The sequence below is a fragment of the Manacus vitellinus genome, unplaced genomic scaffold (genome assembly GCF_001715985.3).
Source record: "Manacus vitellinus isolate BGI_N305 unplaced genomic scaffold, ASM171598v3 scaffold_2_pilon, whole genome shotgun sequence".
Classification (NCBI taxonomy): domain Eukaryota; kingdom Metazoa; phylum Chordata; class Aves; order Passeriformes; family Pipridae; genus Manacus; species Manacus vitellinus.
The window spans coordinates 51,266,621-51,283,152 of record NW_021940208.1 but is presented as its reverse complement, the minus strand read 5'-3'; the positions used below and the strand labels follow the sequence as shown (position 1 = coordinate 51,283,152).

The following is a 16,532-nucleotide window of genomic DNA, read 5'->3' as shown; positions in this document are numbered from 1 at the left end:
TAACTGTTTAAATCAGGGGGATGTGTACTGGGGAGACATGCCATGATATGAGGAAAGTATGAGGAAAGTGTCTGTCTAAACAGAAACTTGGAAGAGCACTACCATACTGAAACACATTTAACTTTCATTTTGTACTTAACTTTGGTGATGAGCATTTAGCTTATCAAGTGGGGTGATAAGTCTTGTCTTTATGCAGTTGCTTGTATTAAATGTTATGTTACAGTATTTTAAGTCCTAACATAAAAAGTGAGGAACTGCATAAGATTTATAAAGGCTGTAATGAAACTGATTTTAAAGATTTCAAATTGTTTGCCTTATTAAAGTCTTTACATAGCTGGAATGGAGGGAAATGTACTTTTGTCTGAGAACTGCATTAACTAAAACACAGGGTTGGAATGGTTGAAAACCAGGGTTAAATGTCAGTATGGATTTTTTTTCCTGACTTTAGTCAGTCCTGGAAACCTTGGATGAAGACTATTTCAGTATTTATTTCTGATAAACCACACTATAAAACTAAGCTTTAATGGGCAGTCTTCCAATTTCTTTTTTTCAGTCTCAAGGAAATCATGCAAATATTTCTGTGAGTAAAAGCAGGATTAGGCTGAAGGTAGTCTTAGGTGTTCTTGGAGAAGAGTCCATATTAAGCTCATAAGGCTGTTATTAAAAAGCACGTTCGGATCTTTGTTGGCATGACTTATCTGTTTTCTGTTCAGTAAATGAACACAGAAAAAATCACTTAACTGCAGCAGCAGACTAGTCCTTATGTGCTTACTGAGCTGCTTTGAGAGAAACAGAGTTCTGAATCCAAATCCTGCTAGGAAAACTGAAAATTATTTGTTTTTCATGTATTATATGTTAGCATATAATAGTGTTAGACCACAACAGCGCCGTTGATTACAGTATCCCACAATGGTTTGCTTTGGATGGCGCCTGTGGAGATCATCTAGTCCCTGCACAAACATTTGCAAACCCAACTGCAGCCAATTGCCTAGAACCATGTCCAACTGAGTTTTGAGTATCTCCAAGGATAGAGCCCCTCCTCCTATATGGATGCTCCAGTTCCTTCATTGTCTCCATGAGCATTTACCAGACACTTGGTCCCGTGAGCCCATGTCTGTCTTGTACGGGGGCTGCCTGTGACTGCACCCACCATTCCAGGTGTGCCCTCACCAGTGCAGAGTAGAGGGGAAGGATCATCTCCCGGAACCTGGTGGCAGTACTCTGACAGATCGAGCCCAGGAGGCTGTTGGCCACCTTTGCCACGAGGGCACATTGCTGGCTCATGCTCAACTTGGTGTCCACCAGGACCCTCTGGGCGTTTTTTGCAGAGGTGCTTTCCATATGTTTGGCCCCAGCCTGCACTGAAACTTGATTCCACCTGCCATCCAGAGGCTGCCACAGCAGATGTGGTAGCAGAATCAAGAAATTAATTAAATAATTTGTGTTGCAAAAGGAAGAAAGAACAAAAAGAATGTTATAGTGTTAGAACACTAGTGAATTATTAAAAACTGTATAAATGTAAGTATTAAAAGTATCAGTTTGCCTATCTAGTTGCAACTTTTCAAAATTCCAAACACTGGAGGATTAACATCCATCCCACCAGAGTTTCCTAAAGTGAACCACAATGAACATGTCTATTTGATAATTTCTAAAGAAGCTAAACACCTAAAGACTTAATTTCTTAATGGCAAGTGTTTTAACTGCAGGTCCTATAGTACCTTGGAAATTCATATTGCTTTGTTTGCAATGTTATCTCATTAAAGTTTGCTTTGTGGGTATTTTAAAGCTCTAAACACAAACATAAGCATACTGCAATCAAAACAGTGTTTAACTTCTGATCATCTTTGCCAAGTGCACAGTCATCCAATAGTATCATAATTGATCTTGGTACTAAGGTGCCAAACTCTGTGTTACTGAAGGATAGTTAGATGATGTAAATAGCTTTTTGTGTTTTGCAATAAAGCACACTTTTGTTGTCCTCCATGTAAAAGCAGGAGATGAAGGTATTCTTTTATTGAAGCAAACATGTGGAAAATTGCTCTAGATTGTTATAGTACAGAGCATCTCCCCTGAAAGGAATGAGGTTCATCTACAGGGCAAAGTCTGACTGTGACACTTTATTGGGGTTACTCCTGGACTCTGTGTGGTCAAAGCAAATAACATCAAGTCCATCTAAACTGTTATAACCTTATAACCATGAGACTGGCACATTTTCTCATCTATAGTGTTATGTTCTAAACTGTCACTAGGCATTAACTCAGTCACTGGTGAAGTCCTACCACCTAGAGATGAACTCTGCCTCAAAATGATGTTTTCCACTTCAGTGCTACTCGTATAGCAATTACTGGGTCATTAATATCATTGCATGCAATTAGTGACAGTAGAATGAGCAAGAGGTTTGTTATTTATTTAATATGAACTTTCACTATAACCCTTTCTTATCCATGTGCCACAGACAAAAACCAGAAAGATTTTCAAGACAGGTGAACATCCTTGTAGAGTGATATTGAATTTGTATGATACAGAAAGTGGGTCCTCATTTACTGTTAAAGCTTCTACTTTTGTTTCCATCAAGCCGTCTTGTCATTAGCAACAATCAGTGTAACTTGAATGCTAACTAATTCTATTAGTTCTGTTCAGCTGAACTGTTAAACAAAGCTTGCTGTGGTAGTGGGGAGATATTCCTCCCCATCCGTGAGAGGCTTTTGTCAGTAGCGTGCAGGGAGAAAGGATAAACTTAGTAAAATACCTGTTTGTGGTTGATGAAGTTAACTAGCTAGTAATCTGTTTTAGATGCATACTTTCTGATATACACTAAATACATCATAATTAGTGAGCTTACATCTGCCACAGTTACTTCAGCACTCACAAATATATAATTTGTTTATGTAAACTAAAAGCAAGCATGTGTGCAGTGGATCATTATCTGACAACATTTCTCAGAATATGTGAAATATGTAACTGAAATACTTTCAGAAATGCTTAACTGTAATGAAAGTCTCAAATTGTCATTCATAGTGATACAGGAGAGGCTTTTCTGTTGTTTTTTTTTTTATATAATCTCTAAATCATTCCAAGATAATTTTATAAAGGGACACTTGACAGCAGTGAAGCAAGTAGGATTTTGTTGTGGGTAGGTGGAAGCTGTGACCTTATGGATAATAATTGAGCAAATAGTTTACTGTTTAGTATACTTCAGCTGTGGTATTCCTTAACCCAGCAAGAAAGTGGTAGTGTTTTTAAAATTATACACAGCAGTAATCAGTTGGGAATCACAGCTTTTTTGATGTTTTCCAACCCCATCTTACTCACTGTAGCTTTTTCCCATATAGCTTTGTTGACATAAAGAGGGGGGTTTTTTTACCCCTTTTGTATTTTTCTTATACATGCCTCCCTGGAATTAATAAAATCGTTCTGAATGTACAAAACTTTACAATTCTCTATTTTGTGCTGTCAGGTGACATGAGATGTGGGAAGGAGAGACTACGGGTTTCCAGAGACGTGCCTAGAATTTTACAGTTGGTATATACCAAAGTATATCACAGTATAGAGCTGATTGGCCTGTCTTGATTGTGTCCTCCACATTGCACCCTTAAAAAAAACATTGAAACAGTAATAGAATCTGTCTTTCTCTTAACATGAATGCAAGTGGAGATTTTTATGGGGAATTATATAAATACCCCTATATCATGAGTCCCAGCTCATGATGTAGTAAGTACCATAAGTCATGTTATTCACAGTTGGACAAGATACGTTTTAGAGCAGTGGTTAGAAAAGTGAATCACTAAGTTTCACTGTAGAGCCTTTGCTTCTTCCAGGTATTATTTTACTTCATTTTGTTCTGGTTTTAGCTTGACTGGGGAGGGCATTGCTGCTTATTTGCTGTGCAGATTATAATTTGTGGGCCTGTTTAGATATAAATTTTGAGACATGCAATATAGGACTTAATTTGAAAAACAAGCATGAGAAGTGAAAAAGAAGAATGAAGAATTCTTGTCCTTTCCTTCACATTGAATTTTTGCCTCATGTGGATAGAGAGAAAAAATCTGGTTTCAAATGTTTATAAACATTGCATAAGCTTTAGTTTAAGGAAAAAAATCTATCTTAATTTAAAGCATTGTGTGGATTAAATTGAGAGATTGAGAGTTTCTGAATGACTTTTAGATAGAGGAAACTCCTCAAAATTCTGCTGCCACCTTGACTTTGAAGTAGGGCAAATAAAAACAGACATTAGAAAAAAAGCAAAATTATTGGTAAACTGTTTTTATATTTTTCCTTACAGTCTTGGTGTCCTAAATTGTACTAATTGAGCAAATTCAGCAGGTTTTTATCTTTTTTTTTTAATTAAGAATAATTTCTTTGTCTCTATAAGATTAGAAAAGCTGTGGTTTTATTATCTGTTTATAAAAACACAGTCAACACATTGACAGTATTCCCTGCAACTATTCATAATGTATTTAAGTTTTAGCACTTGCAGTCCAGGTTTGGGACCACTGATAATTAAATTTTGGAAGACGATGTAATCCCTTTTAAAAAGCAGAGTTTTCAGCGTCAGTCTTATTTTTTGTCTCTACAAGTGAAGATAAAACATTAGTTGCTAGTATTTGAAATTATTATATTTCTCCTCTTTCTAAACATTCTGCAGCTCACCCAACATAATATGTGCCAAGATATCTATTCTTTGGTGAGTGGCCTGAACAATTTTTTGTTGTTGTTGTTCCAGATCTCCATGCAGATCTGGCATTGCTACTAAGAGGGGGTGGAATTTAATTTCATTTAATTGAAACACTCTTCCTATTAACTCAGCTACCTTGTTCTTCGTCCATGACTGGTTTAGAAACAACCTCCATGTTGTGAATCGGTGATTTGTGGTTTCACAGTGTGTGATTTCTGGTGTTCTTAAACCTGTCCCATAAATTATCTAAATTTATGGGAAAGAAGAATTATTTATTTGGTGCTTTACTTAGAGAGTCATTAAAAGGACCCAAAAGCAGGTGAAAGCAATCAGAGCACAAACACATGATGCCTGACCAAAATAGTTTTCTATGACTTCATAAAATAAAAAACCCTGAAAGATTTTACATGCATTTAGTAGTCCTGATAGTGCATGTGAGATCAAGTGCAGCTTTGCTTTAAGAATAACTTCTTACTAATGTTGGATCTAAAGCTTGTGTGCATTTTTGCTGCTGTTGAGGCTTTTCTATTTTGTCTATAAGCACAGCAGGGGGAAAGTGGCAATGGGTGGTGTTACTTGATTTTATTTTGTTCTGATTTTGAGAAACCTATTTTCTGATACAGAATTTGAACAGTATTTAATGAAAAAAAGTTGAAAATCACTGCTATTGGATAGTACTGATCCACCCCAAAGAAACCTGTAGTTCTCAATTTGCTATTAACAGATCCACATCAGCAGCAATTAATTTTTGATGACCTCATCAATAATGTATCTTTGATATATTGCCAAATGACTTTTATTGTCCAGCACACTAAGGAGGAACAAAACCAGTTTTGTCCTTGCCCATCAGTTGACATCACTCATTCATTCCCATAGTCTGTGGTTTAAGGTCCATTTAGTTTTCACAGGAAAATTGAGTACGACAGTCATCATTTCTCTCATCAGCTATGTAGTACATTTTATATTCAAGCTCTAGAAATACATGTATTTTAAAGTTGTGTCGGTTCAAAGGATATTGCATTTGATTTGCTAACAGGTAGTATTTTTCATCATCCTAAACCATGAAACTATAGGTAATAATTGTAGCAGAATTAAGAGGCTGAGATTTTTGTGTGCTGGTGTTTTCTTTTAAGTAATTGTGATAGCATTTTTTTCATTTTGTAATATGTGTTTTTAGGAGTGAAGGAAGTTGAATTTTTGTGACTGTGCCTTCATTTTTAATCTCTTTGTGAATGAAAAGCTATATACAGGCATAAATCCAGCAGCTTAATTCTCCATCTGATTAGAGCAATGTTACCAACCTGATAGGTTGAAAACAGCCATGATCCATACAGTGGCTCAGCCTCCTGGGGGGAAGAGTAATAACAATCAAATGAAGACATATTAAAATGTAATATTACTTCCTCTCCATGGGGACTGTATAAGAATCATAGCCAGAAACTGTTCTTGTCAGCTGACTCTGCTTCGTTCACGGATTCCCTGCCTCTGCATTTGTGACTAATGCATTTCATACAATAAACAGCACTGTGGAGTTTTAAAAGCAAATAAATGTAAAACATTTACATGAGTTCCAGGCTTTTTTGTTTGTTTGTTTCTTTGTTGGTTTTGTTGGGGGTTTTGTTTGGTTTTATATAACGCATATATTTCAAAGAAGGGCAGGCAGATCTGAATGAAGTTTTTTGATCTGAATAATTTCATTTCTCCCTTGTGTACGGGAGAGGATATGTTAAGGCAGTGTTTTACAAAACTGAAAATGTAGACTAGCTTCTCCAAAGTTAATGTATCAGCAGACTCTTAACCATAATTTCATAACAGATGAGTGTTTTCTGAATGTTGAAAACCTAAACTTGCATTCTTCATAAAATGGCAGCTGCTGTTGTATTCAAGGAATGCAGACACACAGTGTCTGAAAAACTACTACTAAAAATGCCTATAAGTTATTACAATTTTGTTAGTCTTAAAATTTTTAGTGCAATTATATATGCTTATTTGCTGGTGCGGATTAACTGTTGACTGAATAATTTAATGTGCCTTTGACTGTCATTATTAGTTTTGCAATTGACATCAGTGGAAAGGGACAGGTCTCAGAGGTATCTAACCATCAAGAGATTTAAAAATATTTTGCTACCTGTTTAGCAACATTTTACTTACTTTTAGGTTCCTATGTATTGCTGTATTAATACAAAGTGAAGTGTGAAATTCTGAGAACATTTAAGACTAATGAGAAACTTCATCTTAATCATTAGTTATCTTTATTAATGTTAATATTTAAGTAGTATCTAGTCTTATCAGAGGGTCATGTGTAAGAAATTGACACTAAAATATGTCCATATTTAGACGTATATATAAAAAAACCCCAGACCATATATAAAAATAAACTGAATGGAAGGTTTAAAATTTGATTATATAAACACACTGGAGAGTATAATTTCCATTTTAGACAGAAGAAGCTTGTGTTATGTTTCTGTGTTTATACCCAAAACTCCTATCACGGCCACTTTATTATTTTTTTTTTTAAATATCCTTTCAGTGTGAGCAGAGCTACAGGTAAAGGGTCACTTTCCTGCAGAGGTGTGAATGCAGTGGCAGAGCTAACATGATAGTGGTGTAGTTTTCATTTGGAGATCGATATAGAAAGGCCGCAGCAAGTGTTTGAGGAATATTTTGTATTTGCTCCCTTGTTTGACTTCTGCACACTACACTGTCAAGGGGCATTAGCAGTATGAAACTGTGTTTTCTCTGCTGTCCCAGATTACTTCTTTTTTTCTCTGTGCAGCTTTTCAGAGCTTGAAATGATGTGTTTAAAGCTACCCACTTTCTTCCTGGTACACTAGGGATATGCAAGGTTATATTTCGATAGTCTTAATGAATTTCGAAAAATAATTTCCTCCAGTGGCCTTGGGTAATTGTCGGTTTAATTACAGGGAGAAGCTGAGATGGAAACTTTGCTTTGTCACTGAAATACTCCTCTTTGAAAATTCCCCATTCCTCAGGATGTAGCAGTCTGTACTCTGAGCTGTAACGTAGGCTTTCCTAAAATCCCTTGAAGAACTGTGGAAAAAGTGAATACTTCCACAAATTCATTCATCTGACATCAAAGCTATGAAAGCATTCTTTTAGCAAGCAAGCGAGGCAGATTGCGCTGGCGTAGGCACACAACCAGACTCATTGTACATCTGAGTCTTCCCGTTTGGAGACTGTATTTGAAGTAATTTTGCATTCTTTTTACCATCTTACTTTGTTATTCTGTACTGAGGTCAGACTGCATCGTCTGCATCTTATTGAGGTCTGCTGCTCTGTGGGTTAAATGGATAGGTCTTTAAAGAATAAAAAGGCATTGATGTTCAGAAGAAGCAGCCCTTTATTCAATGAAAATCAAGTAGAAGGTATTTAAGGAGATGTGAATCCCCATTGCCTCGATTAAAAAAAAAATCAAATAACAAAAAACCACAAGACAAAGTCAGTGTTTATTACTCGTAGGTTCAGTTGATGCTCAGCTTTGGTATTTCTATTTATTGCTTTTTTTCTCCTTGTCCTTGTGCTGGTACATTGGAAAATAGATCATAAAAAACACTTTCAGCAAAGACACATTTGATTTATGTCCAGGATGGGTTCTTGATATTGATTTTTTTCCCCTCTGAAAAAAAAACCAAACAACAAAAGAAAACAAAACTATATGTCTCCATTATTTTCTGAGCCTGGCAATGCAGTGGCAAATTTCAGATCAACTTTTATCTTAAATAACTCAATGTGCTCTTTTGTATTTTAAGAAGTGTTTTTGCCATACGTCTGTTGTCATGTTTTTACAGGGGGGAGGGAACAAGAGGAGGAACTGGGAGGGGCCACATATAAGGAGAAGGGAATTTTAGGAAAAGAAAGCACAATTTGGGAAGTTTGTATGGTGGCTGTAATTCGAGTTGGTGACAAAAGAGTCAGAAGTGGAACAAAAACAAGAAGTAGATGAAAGGCTAGGAAGCAGGGTTCAGCGGTATGGGGTTTATATCTTTATGGCTAGAGAGAAGATTAGAGCAAGAAAAATACTGCCATGGGGCTAGGAAGACATTGTGGAAGAAAAAGGAAATATACATAGACTGCATTTGAAAGAAAATCCCCAAGGAAGGGGAAAGAGAAGGAATGAGAATTAAAAACAAAGACCTGAACAGTGTAAAGCCCATGAGCTGAAAGGAGAGGGGCAGAAGCAGGCATATGCTGCTTAAACATTTCACCACAGCCATGACAAGCAGTGAGCTCCCTTACAACCCATTTCTCGTTTGTTTTCTCCAGTTGGTGGCCCAGTGCTGATGCCCATGCATGCACCCTCTCATATATCTGTTTTGGGCCTTGGATAAACAGCTCCAAGAAATAATGGTGAAATTTCCATCCTCAGAACAATCAGGGCAGGAAAACCTCTGATGCATTCCCTGCATAGCAAAGCCAGAGCCCACCATGTGCAATTGTGCCCTCTTTGCCCCTGTGCCCAGGGCACCCCCGCACATGCCGACGGTGGCCAGTGCCCAGCACAGTGCAGAGTCACCACCCTGCCGACTGCTGAGGAGCTGCCAAATCATTTTCCAGCAGCTGTTTTGCAACCAACAGCTGGTTTGGGCAGCAGCAGTGCAGCCATAGACCATGATTCAGTGTTTTGGGTTCTCCAAGGGAGTGGTGCTTCGTGCTCAAATCACATGGCAGTGTCAGCTTGTGCCAGGGTTGCGTGGTTCCAGCCAGCACCTAGATAAGCAAGAATGATATAAACACAGGGGAAAGCACCCTATTGTTCATATGAACTAAAAGGTTTCCGTGAGACTGGAGTGTATTCCCCTCTGGCACCTATCCTGGCAGAGGCTCCTCAATGCTGAGAAAAATGAGATTGTGCTTTAAAATATTAAACGGTTTTCCAATCAGTTCAGAATCTTAGCTTTCACCTGGGTCTTTTGTATGCATTCACTTCATCCAGCAGGAGATTTGTAATAGAGGAAGCAGGTGTAATGTAGTGATTATAAAGATATTGTTGGGGTTGGGGGAGGAAAGAGTGATTTTTCAGTGCTTTCCTTCTCTGAGCCTGCCAGAGCTTCCTTTTCAGCTGACTCCATCACCTATTAGCAAGGCACTGTGTTTTTGTCCAAGTCAGTCATCAATTGTGCATAGGAAAAAAAGGTTACTGGGTAAATTTGAAACAGTGATAACACATTCCTCCATTTGTATATATTGTACAGCTTACCAATGTATTCATTCCTTTGGCTTTCAACATTTCACAACTTTCCATAGGTCAACCCAAGCAACAAGAACAGATCCTGGTAGATTGAAAGATCCCCGCTTTCAGACACTCATGTTCACATCACTTTGCCTGTTGATTTCCTGGTTTTTATTTATTTTTATTTTTATTTATTTTTCTTTTATTTTTAATCAGCAACATCAAATGGGTCTTTGGAGGGCCTGGATAACCAGGAGGGAGGGGTGTGCCAGACAAAAACCATGAAGATCCTCATGAAAGTTGGACAAGGTAAAGACCATCTGCTGTTTCATGAAATGACTTTGATTGGTCTCAATGTCCTTTTTAGCTTTCAGGCTTCTTTTAGCAGTGTAGAGCAGAGAGCCAGTCAAGTCTAGTGTGGTCATTCCTCCCTTATAGTCTGAAAGCAAAGTCTGTTTTCTCTTCCTCAGCTACTGACAGATTTCTACAGAAGGATGGTTAGCGTAATAAGATCTCTTCATTGCAGAGATCCCTAGAAGGAAAGGTCACCTGGGAGTAGTGTGTTTCAGTCACTTTTATTTGTATTTTAAAAACAAAAGCCACAACTCTGCTGCTCAAAATTATTTAAAATACATGAAAAGAGGGAAGCTAATATTTCTATAGTTTGCTTGTTATGAATTCTGATTACAGAGAGGTTTTTGTTCATTGTCTCTTTTCACGTATAGACAACCTATTGTGCAGGAAGAAAGAATTATTCTTCTAAGCAGAAGTTGGTTTAGTAGTCAGTCAACTTCCTCAGTTAAACTGAAATGTCATCTGCAAAGCTTTTCTTACCAGTCACAGGAGTCCTTATAGTTTCTGCAGATGGCCTCACAATTTAAACATCTGAAATAACTTAATATAACCATTTTGTTTTAAAAGGAAAATTATGTTGTTATATCTTCCTGTCCTTTGCATAAAGATTCTTCTGCTAAACCATTTGTGTCTCACGAGGTACTTAGAGCTGGCATGTAAGGCTTCATACCATCAAGTGCCAAAGCTGCATGAGTCGTCTTTCTCTCCCCCAGATCCCAACTCGGCAGGGCTGCCCCGGCACACGGATCCCACCAAGCGCCCTGAGCAGGAAGCTGGCACCAATGGGAAGAGTTCCACCACCAGCCCTTTTGTGAAGGACCACTCAGGTAGGTGTGGTGGGACTCCAGGATGTCTCCTCCTTGTCCCCAAATGCATTTTACTTTACCATTAAAGTGCCAGAAAAGCAAACATTTTCATAGTGAGATGAAGCATAAGCCAGTTCTGATGCTCCAGTTGATAGTGTCTTGGAGCTGCAAGTTTTGGCAACAGCCGCTCTGTCCCCTCTTCCACTCTCCTGTAGAAGTTCATTATATCTAGTGACAGTATCACTCATTTACAGGAAAGTTTTTGGATAGGACATTTGCTAAGCAACTTTACAGCGGTCAGTGCTGCCTTACATCTAGTACTGTGGCAGATGAACAGATAGAGATCTTTCTCTTCCCGTATAATACATTATCAAGTGGTTCTCGACAGCCATTTATGAAGTTTATTTCAAGGCATCTATAATTAATATCCTGATCTTTTAGCTGACCATATAAAGTCTACACATGGCTGGTCTTTTACTAAATGCAAAGATTTATTTTTTTCTAATAATTATCTAAACAAAATAAACACATGATTCCAAACAAATGCCTTCAGAATGCATTGCATTTGTTAGGTGAACAAGAAAAAAACTAACTCTTAGGACTGAAGGTGTCCAGAAGAAAATTCAGTGAATTGGGAATGCTACAAAAGCAAAACTTGCTGATAGATGGTTCTGGGTTTCCTGAAAAAGGCTGCAGGTTTTCCTTTCTAGCTCTGTCATTAGTTGCTGGGCTAATGAGTCTTTGATGGAGTGGTCACTAAGTAGGCTTCGCTGATTCCTACAGAGGCTCTGGTAGGAAGATTTAACAATTATGTGAATGTAGCATCTGTATCAGTCTTCCATTGTGAGTGAGCATCAAGAGAGGGAAATTGGTTCAAACTTTCAAGAGAGAAAGTGTCAAGTAAGCACTTGTTTAATTTTTGTAACAAATAATATGGTGGTGTGATGGCACCAAATTGTCATTTCCTTGTGTTATATTCAATTCCAGTCCTATCCCACCCCTCTCTTGTGCCCGGGGCTGGCCAGCATCTGTTAAAAGATGCAGTGTGCATCAAAGGCTGCCTTGTCAGTGCCAGTCCTCACCGCTGATGGATGATGATGTATGGAACAGAGTGGTTTGGGAGCAGCACAAAAGTGAGACCAACAGACACAAAGTCTTGTTTAATATTGATTGCTGACTTTGGCTGTTTGCATTTAGCTATCTAACAGGGTAATTGGTTTGTCAAACTTTAGCTGTCAGTTGATTCTTCTAGTGTTGCTTACTCTACACATTTTTAAGCAACGTAAACGAGTTGCAGGATGGCAATAACTTTTGTCTGTTGTATTTCCATTCTTTCCAGGATCTAGCACAGATGGCAGTAAGGCTGGGCATTCCAGTATACTGGGTTCAGAGGTGGCCTTATTTGCAGGGATTGCATCAGGGTGCATCATTTTCATCGTCATCATCATCACTTTGGTGGTTCTTTTGTTGAAGTACCGGAGAAGACACAGGAAGCATTCCCCGCAACACACGACAACTCTATCACTTAGTACATTAGCCACCCCAAAACGCAGTGGCAACAACAATGGTTCTGAGCCCAGTGACATTATCATTCCTCTAAGGACTGCAGACAGTGTCTTTTGCCCCCACTATGAAAAGGTCAGCGGCGACTATGGACATCCAGTGTACATAGTTCAAGAGATGCCTCCTCAGAGTCCAGCAAACATTTATTACAAGGTCTGAAAACACACAACCATCTCTGTGGTACAGTTGAGTCGTAGAGGAAACTCACTGGTCAAATGCTTTCTGTTGGGGTTTGTGATGATGCCTGGTGCGCTAGCATTGACTTAAGCACAGGGGGGAGAAAGCAACAGCTCTTTCTCCAGGAACCAACGCGAGCTGGACAGCTTACCTAGTCTGTAGAATTCCTATCTCAGTGAATAAGTATTCACTAAAAGCTGGAAGACTTTTATGTAGAAGATGCCCATTCTGATTGCTGTACTCTTGTTACATTCATCATCCTCAAAGCCATGTGCTGCGGGCGTTCAGGCATGTACAAAAGCCAAGGGAAGATGGAGCAATCCGTGGATGTTAATAGCTCTAGGCATCCTGGGAAGGTGCTCTAGGATATATCAACCTTGAAATGCAATCTTCTGACTTTTGTGTGTCTCTCTCAGTGCATACTGGATTTGTCACACAGACCTTGGTGTCTAAGTAAGACTTGTTAAAGTTCTCTCGCTTTTAGTCCGTCACTGTTCCATTTGTTTCTGTTATCCAGGGCTCTGCCATCCTTCACATAAGATTTCCTTTCACTCCACCTCCTGAATCACTAATGGAACATTAATGTTTGGAGATCCGCACTCCATCCATCTGCTACAGCAGCCTCACTCGAATGGGTAATGCATTTATAAAAATTGTGTTTGATAGTAAGGAGCCTTCCAGCCAAATAGTTAGGCTGTCAACAAAGTCAAGAGCAGGACTGGGTGGTGGAGGGAAGGGCTGATTGCAGTTGAATATTGCTGCCTCAAAAATAGAAGCTGGGAAGTAAAAAACAATACATTTAGGTAGCACAGCACTTTGGTATGCTAAGTTTTAAGAGGCAGGTAGGAAACACAATAACATGCACAGTGGATTAAGGCTGCATTTGAAGGAATTCTTGGTTATCAAATACCAGTGTGCAGAAAAAAATAGAACCTTCGATACAGTAGAACAGAGGGGTATTGTTAGTAAGTGAACAAGCTTGGAGAAGACAAGACAATAGCAGGCCGCTGAGGATTATATTAGGGCAGGGCTGATGTGGTACTGGCAATAAGATACACAGCTTTGAAGCTGTAGGGAAAACACAGTCTGCTTTGGGTGACTTTTAAGCAGACTCAGCTGCTATACTATCAGATTATAGTAAACACAGGGAAAGCATTTAAGAAAATAGCAGAGAGCCAAGTCTGACCAAGAAGATTATAAGCCAACGGGTCAAATGAGCTAATTCTATCACTGGTGAAGTTGTGGAAAAAAAAAAAAAAAAGGCAACAAACCACAAAACCTTTCTCATCTCTAAAAGTGAGGCAGAATTTCTTTCTGACTGACCCTTTTGGCACTTTGGCTTATTGTTGTGCTGTCCCTGCACAGTGAGTGTAGGTACTGTGACTGACACAGCCGTTCATTGGTGCTCTGTTGCAAAGTGAAAGCACATATGGCAAACCTCTTTCAGTCCATAAGAATAAAATAAATTATGACACTGAGATGGAGAAGGAAAATATGTCTTATTTATAATAGGTGTATAGAACACAAGGGATATAAAGTGAGATTTTTTCTTTCGTTCATTTTTTCTTACTTTTTATTTTGGTTTGGTTTTTTTACTAATATATATTTTGAGATTGCACAGAATCTACACCAGAAGATGTGAAATTCATTTGCGGCAATTACATAGTCTTAACTTCTTATCATTTTACATATATAAATGTGTGTGTATATAAGTATATACACACATATATATATTTATATATGCATACATATGCATATATATTTATGCATACGCACACATTTTTTAAAAAAATAAACTACTTCTGGGAAAAAAAAAAAATCAGCCATCCAAAAATAACAATGGGAGCACATTTAAAAAAATAAAAATTCCAAAGCATCTTATAAGAGAAAACTAGGAAATGTAAGGCCCAAAATATCAAGAAGTCAATGTTGCTGCATCACATATTTAACAGTGACAAGGTGTGCCGGCATTTATTTTCTGTGTTGTGATTTCCCTTGCCTTACAGGCTGATGTGTTCTGTAGATTTTGTTGAGGTTCGTAGAGGGAGGTTTCAGGTTAAAGTTTTCTCTTTAGCATGGCTGTTCCCCTAAAGCTCCCACCCTGGGGAGGAAGTAAAAAAACTCTACTTTTATATGTGCTATGCAAATAGACATTTCTAACATAGTCATGTTACTATGGTAACACTTTGCTTTCTGATTTGGAAAGAAAATGTAGCAACAGCATTTTAGGGTTCTCAGACGTCCAGTGAGCCCCTGAAAAAAAAGAAAAAAAGAAAAGAAAAAAATCTGTTATAGAAATGATCACTCTCTTTGTTTTCTGAACCTGAGGATTATGTTGAGATGTTGGTCCAAAAGAGAGAAACAAAAACAAAAAAAATCTCAACCCATGGTTCTGTGGAAGGTTACCATGGTGACTAACTACAGTACATATGTAATTCTTTTCAACAACCTTTCCTTTCTGTGAATCCATCCATACAAGGTTCTCTTGTAAGTCATTAAGATTTTATTTTGGGGGAGGGGGAGGAAGGGAAAAGATGGGTTTACTGATACTGAATTTTATTAAATCATGTCTATGCTTTGTCAGTTGGCCACATTCTAGTTACATACTAAACTGTGAAAAAAATAATCAGATTAATTGCTCAAGAGCAACCTGCAACCAACTGAAAAAAAATGTACTGTGCGTCTGTTTTGTGTCTGGTGCAGAATTATGACAATCTACCAACTGTTCCTTTCTTTGACGTTGGTCCAGCTTTGAAAAATTACTGTAAATGCCTTGCTTGTATGATCATCCCTAGTCACCTGAATTGGAATTTGCACCATCATGTCTAACTGAAGATGCTGTAAATAGGTTCAGATTTACTGTATATGGATTTGGGGTGTTACAGTAGCCTTATTCACCTTTTTAAATAATTAAAAAAACTACATGAAAACAAGACAAAAAAGGCTTTTCTTAACCAGATTGTGTATATAGAGCAATGTTGGTTTTTTATAAAGTCTGAGCAAGATGTTTTGTATAAAATTTGAATTTTGCAATGTATTTAGCTACAGCTTGTCTAAAGGCAGTGTCATTCCCCTTTGCACTGTATTGAGGAAAAAATGATATAAAAGGTTGCCAAATTGCCGCATATTTGTGCTGAAATTGTGTACCATGAATATTTATTTAAGAATTTCTTTGTCCAGTTTGTAAGTAACACAGTATTATGCTTGAGTTATAAATATTCTTCTTTCCTTTTTTTTTTTTTTGTTTGTTTGTTTTGTTTGTTTTTGGTTTTATTTGTTTGTTTTGTTCTGTATTAAAACTAGCCGGTCATAAGTTTGAAATCTGCTTTAGTTCCACACTGCAATTAGTTCCCAGAAAATGGAAATTATGAAAATCACATTCCACGTCTGTTTCAAACTGAATTTGTTCTTAAAAAATAAAATATTTTTTTCCTATGGAAACCTTGCCTTCTAAGTATTTTCTTCTTTTGTTTTGCAGTTTTTTTCTTTTTTAAAAGATTAAAATAAATAAGAAAGCCACCAAGATTGCCTACATGCCTGCCTCCCTCCCATTTCTCCCTTTCTCCTCTCCCCCATCTCTCCAACCTGATTGCTAGTTGTTTATAGGAAAGAAAGCTTCTTATAATACACTGACTTGTGTTAACCTACTTCTTTCCCAGACACTCTCTTACATATATCAGCAGATTTTAGAAAACACCTGGGTATCTTATGCCCTTGGAAGTCAGTGAACTCCAATCAGGTGCAGTAACCTGGTTGCCTGGATGAT

At 37.8% G+C, this 16,532-nt stretch overlaps 1 protein-coding gene across 1 annotated transcript in view; it reads left to right on the top strand.

Moving 5' to 3' along the window:
- The window catches only part of EFNB2 (ephrin B2), a 44,865-nt gene extending 28,658 nt beyond the window's left edge, over window positions 1-16,207 (top strand). Inside the window, exons 3-5 of the mRNA XM_018071111.2 lie at window positions 10,083-10,175; window positions 10,934-11,047; window positions 12,366-16,207. Coding sequence (XP_017926600.1) covers window positions 10,083-10,175; window positions 10,934-11,047; window positions 12,366-12,748 — 590 coding nt within the window. The 3' untranslated portion in view covers window positions 12,749-16,207. The remainder of the gene's footprint in view (window positions 1-10,082; window positions 10,176-10,933; window positions 11,048-12,365) is intronic.
- The last annotated feature ends 325 nt before the right edge of the window (window positions 16,208-16,532 follow it).